The 5,420-nt window shown below is 42.2% G+C and overlaps 1 protein-coding gene across 6 annotated transcripts in view; it reads right to left on the reverse strand.

Moving 5' to 3' along the window:
• LOC106530123 (probable E3 ubiquitin-protein ligase MID2) overlaps positions 1-1,494 on the reverse strand; it is a 28,438-nt gene extending 26,944 nt beyond the window's left edge. For 5 of the 6 annotated variants that reach the window (XM_014025698.1, XM_014025701.1, XM_014025699.1 and 2 more), the window contains exon 1: positions 746-1,494. In XM_014025698.1, the coding sequence (XP_013881152.1) occupies positions 746-1,048 (303 nt within the window). In that variant the 5' untranslated portion in view covers positions 1,049-1,494. The remainder of the gene's footprint in view (positions 1-745) is intronic. The other variant, XM_014025700.1, reaches the window with a different exon arrangement.
• Between the last annotated feature and the right edge of the window lie 3,926 nt (positions 1,495-5,420).

A 5,420-nucleotide genomic window follows, 5' to 3' on the forward strand; every position in this document is an offset into this window, starting at 1 on the left:
ATCCCTCACCTTGTCAACAAAGTCCATAGTGTTCTGTATGTGATGTTCTGAGCTGCCAACTAAAGGACCAAACCAACTGAAGGACTAAAGGTGTTTATTAGGTGTCAACGATAGCCATGTGATGTGAGTATCAGTCACATGGAGGCAGGGCTTAAAAGCCTGAATTTTGCCTTAAACTCAGACTGAAGAAGTCTCTTGGAGGAGAGACGAAACATTTCATTAGAGAAGAACCCGTCCAGAAGACCTACACAATTTTTTTTTCATTTTGCTCCCAGTAATGTTTCTCCTCTGCACAAAGAAATACTCAAATTAAATGAAACTCTCAAAAATTAACCATTCGTAGTATCCTCAACTGATTAACTTGGAGTCAACACAATTTTAGAAGGCTGCCACCTTATTCTATAAATAATGGCTTTAACCCATTTGACAGATTTTAAGCTAAAATTGGTGTGGTAATAGCTGACAGTCATTCACAACACAAACTCAGAGAAAATCACAGCAACTTGTGTAAGATCGCACAAGATATCACATAAAATTAGTTACAAAGTTTGACCAAAACTGATACACCTCAGTCGTTTCTCAACATGAGATGACATGAAGAGGAAGGCAATGAGCATTTCTTTGAGGAATGTGTGGCCTTTAATTTACAAGTTTTTTACTCATTAAAAGTACATTTTCTTTCTTTACATCCTACTGAACTGTGACACACATCCTAGCTAGACAGTTGTTGTGTGTCACGTCTTACCTCCGGTGATTTGTTGTCTGTGTGAGTGCTGTCACATGGAAAGTTCAGGGTGGGATGTTTGGGCAGACAGGAAGTGGCAGACGACCAGGTCCAACACGGCAGCTCGACATGATACCGACAGCAGGGGCACAGCACAGAGCAGACAGGCTGCAGCAGACTGTGGCTGCCAGGGCGGCGTGGCACGGCTCCCTCTCCAGCTGCCACACAGCGAGCACACAAGCTATGAGAGCACGGTAAAATCAGGGCAACGTTGTATTCTTTCTTACAGGCTGGGCACTGACTGCACTGCTGCAAGCAATCCATTCCTCCTTGTCTTGTCTCATCTTCTGTCCCACAAGTCTCTCATTTTTAGACAGAGGTTCTTTTGTTGTGTTATCCCTCCCCCTCCCCCCAGATTTAAATTAGCTTAAAATAATAAAATTGTTCCAGTGATATGCAGCCAAACTAGTTTCATTTACTCCACCCATAGAAATGAAACCTGACTGCACAAATCCAGCTAAAGTCTTCAGTAAAATAGGTCTTAGCCCCCGTGCAGGCACCATTAACAATCCTACCAATGGAGAGACACAGGTCTTATCCTGATTAAATCTTCTTCCTAGAAATCCACAAAGAGTAGAAAGACATCCCCATTGTGGAAAAGAAATGCCTCCTCTTGGCCAAAGCTGAAGCGCATTGTCACAAAAAAAGATAGGAAAAATGCATCTGAATTGATATGAAGAAATTCTTCTGGTGTGCTGCGCTGCCCGACTCACAGCTCACCACAGCAGGGGCAAACAGGTAGAATTATCTAACAGATAAAAGAGAGAGAAAGCGAGGCCAGCTCTTTGAGAGGTACTCATTGCTTGGCGTTGCCATGGTCACAGCTCTTAGTGAAAAGATGCTCAACTGGAAACAAATGCTACGGACCCTTCTGGACACACACATCTCAGTGTTAACAAAGGGCTCAATACATTTGTACATATGGGCAGAGCCACTCAGGCAGACCCCTGGACGGACAAACTGTTACTCACAGAAACACAATTTTCAGTCCTGCTACTCTGGATTTTCAGTGCTGTGATTCCCACATGGAGATTTTTCAACACATGTTCCACGATCAGATAATCAGACACAAATGTCAGAAACACAATGAATTGAAAATCTCTTCATAGTCCCTGAACATTTCCATAGTTTGTCGTATTACAGACACAATTTTCACAACATGAAGCACATACACTGTCCGGCCAAAAATAGTAACCACCTGGAATTAACTGAAGTCTTTGATGTGGGGTTGCTGCAGGTGGTCAGGTCTGGGTTCAGCAACATGTGCTCAAAGAATGAGGTCAGCTGACTACCTGAATATACTGAATGACCAGGTTATTCATCAATGGATTGCTTCTTCCCTGATGGCACAGACATATTCCAAGATGACAATGCCAGGATTCATGGGGCTCTTATTGTGAAAGAGTGGTTCAGGGAGCATGAGACATCATTTTCACACATGTATTGGCTCCACAGAGTCCACTGAGAATTTTTGGGATGAGATGGAGAAGGTCAGACTCTACCATCATCAATGCAAGATCTTGGTGGAAAATTAATGCAACATTGGATGGAAATAAATCTGGTGATGTAGAAACTTTTCCAAATAATGCCACAGAGAATGTGGGCTGTAATCAAAGATGAAGGTGGTCCAACTAAATATTAGAGTGTGTGACCTGCTTTGACCTGTATCTCCCTTTTCTTAAATGGCCAGCAAACCAGTCTGACCTTAACCCTGTAATTCTATGACCAGCACCTGCACATTTCACACTATAAATTGATATTATTAATTCCAACATCAGACAATTTAAAGCTGGGAAATCTGCACAACAAGTGAACTCTACTAATAAGGTGACTTCTGAAGGCAACTTGTTAAACTGGGTTTCAGTTACGGGGATCAAAGTAAAGGGGAGAAACATAAACACACTACACACTTTTCAGATTTTTATTTGTTAAAAAAATATGACACCTTGAATTACTTTCCTTTCCCTTCACAATCTTGCACTTTAAGGTAATCTGTCACCTAAACTCTCAGTAAAACTCTTTGAGGGTTGTGTTTGTAAGGTGACAAAATATGTAGAAGTTCAAGAAATTGTCATGATTTGTGTCTGTGCTTATGATTTAGTCTTAGTTTTCTGTCTTTTCCTCCTGTTTTTTTCCTGTCTGCCCTTTGCTCTAGCCCCGCCCACTCACACCTGATCCTCATGTTTCTTTCCCAGGTGTTTCTTGTCTTAACTCATTAGTTCTTCCTTTATATTCTGTCCTTTGTCCTCAGTCTTTGTCAGATCCTTGTTCTCTGTTCTCTGTTCTCTGTTCATGTTCCTGCCCAAAGACCTTGCTCTTGTTTGCTGCCACGTCAGTCCCTTTGTTTTTGTTTTAATAAATCACATTTTGCCACCTAACTCAGTTCTGTATCTTGGGGTTCTACTCAACCAAGCTCAATCGTAACAGAAATAAGAAATATTTTTCAAGTTTATTTTCTTGTCATAGTTTTTTTTCCCACTCATCATTGAAAAGACTAGTCTCTGTCTATAGATTGTTGCCCCTTCAGTCTTACATTAGATTGGGTGGGTGGTTAGCACACTGACAGATTATTGATGGTACAAAAAATGAAAAACTAACACTCTGGGTGAATTATGTAACTAAAAATGGTTGCCATGGCTTTGTTTACTTTTGTTGACAGCCACAAAAATCACAATAAAAGTTCATGAGGGAATGGATATACCTTGCCAGCATGATGAGCAGATAACAAAGTTCTTGAACTTTTTTGGCTCCTGTCAAGCATTTTTTAAATTTCTATGTTGAAATTTCTGAGAAGACAGTGATGAAAAGGTTTTGATTTGCACAATCTCATTATCCTTTTGTTCCCTGCAAAAATTTGCCTATTAGCAGATGATGAGGGTGAAGTCACACAAAGAAAACAACCTTTTGATAACCTTTTAGTTTTTTTTTTAAAGATGAAAGTTTGACTCTAAAAGTATCTTTGGCTCTGTTAACAATTCTTGGTATTGCAAATGACTTGATATTCTTGGAATTCTTGGTTGAATTGTTAAGGCCCCACATACTCGTGCATACTTCGGTCCATGGAGGTCCACGGGGACTCAAGGCAGACTCAATGCAGACTCAAAGCGGACATCCGCGGACTGGTCCGAGTTAAATTTTTTACGTCCGCGTTCACGGTGCGCACAATGGCATGTACTGTTCTGGGTGCGACACCAAGCTGATAAAGTCGAAAATCGGTGTCATTTGTGGACGAAATGGCGTCAAATCTTAAAAAGTGTCTCATGGAGGAGATTAGAAAACTTTATGATGCTTCAATGAAGGAATATACAGACTTTCAGCCAGCAACAAATTTGTGGGAGGAAAATTCTCAGATCCTGGGTAAGGTAGTTCTTTTCTTTATTTCTTTTATTATTTTAAAGCTAAAATGCAAACTATCTCTTCCTCCTGATCCTTGACATCATGACTGAAATTGTGAGAAATTAAAGAATTGGTCAGGTGGTCAGTATGAACTCTCACCGTCCGCGGACAATACATGCGGAGTCCGCATGGCTCATGGAATGCATACAGTACACCCGAGTATGTGGGAGCCTTTACTCCATCCAATTATTGGTAATGAACAAGAATTGAACCTGGAACTCTCTCCCCAAACACATCTGCGACTGCACAGACCTATCCACATTCAAATCACCTCAAAACCCACCTGAGAGAAAATATACATGGGTAGTCAACAAATGACGTCACACTAAAAGTGACAGGTACCACGCCCCTTTAGGGCGGGACATCCATATATGGTCAACTTCCGGTCATTCCTTCCTGTAGGATGTCCATATATGGTCAACTTCCGTTTCGTGACTTCCTCTTTTGATTTACCGTAACTATCCCCCTCCCTCATCCCCCTTGACTTCCAGTAACCCCTACCCACCCTTTTCCCCCCTCGATTTACCGTAACCCTAGCCCCCTCTTACCCCCCTCGAATTACTGTAAGCCTTGGCCACAACATCTTGTTTTTGTCCAGATGTTTTTATTGCAAAAGAGTTTGAGCTGCCATCAAGTCTATTATGCTGACCACAACATCCTGTTTTGAACAGGTGTCCACACATGCCATCTGTCTGCTCACCCTCCCTCTGCTCATCCCCCTCGATTTACCGTAACCCTAGCCCCCTCTTACCCCCTAGAATAGCTGTAAGCCGTGACCACAACATCTTGTTTTTGTCCAGATGTTTTTATTGCAAAAGAGTTTGAGCTGCCATCAAGTCTATTCTGCTGACCACAACATCCAGTTTTCAGCAGGTGTCCACACATGCCATCTGTCTGCTCACCCTCCCTCTCAGGGTTCGTGACTTCCTGCCAGGTGGTGAAACTTATCGTCCAATCAGTGGATAGGGTTAGACTTTAGACCCACCCCTCGGCCAATCAGATCATGTTTAAAGCATTAATCCCCGCCCCTCCTCGGTTCTCGGAGCGTTTAAAAGAACGCGTCTCGTTCATTCCGCACTACCATTGGCGAGAAGGCACCTTCAGCGTTCCTGACCCGTCACGACTTCCGTCAGTGCGGACAAGACCCCTGGCACAACCGCCTCTGACGCGACCGCTCCACAAGGAGCCAAACTTAAAGGTTCTTATATATTTTGTTTAATTCTGTTTAATATATATATAT

Source organism: Austrofundulus limnaeus, unplaced genomic scaffold (genome assembly GCF_001266775.1).
Source record: "Austrofundulus limnaeus strain Quisiro unplaced genomic scaffold, Austrofundulus_limnaeus-1.0 Scaffold491, whole genome shotgun sequence".
Classification (NCBI taxonomy): domain Eukaryota; kingdom Metazoa; phylum Chordata; class Actinopteri; order Cyprinodontiformes; family Rivulidae; genus Austrofundulus; species Austrofundulus limnaeus.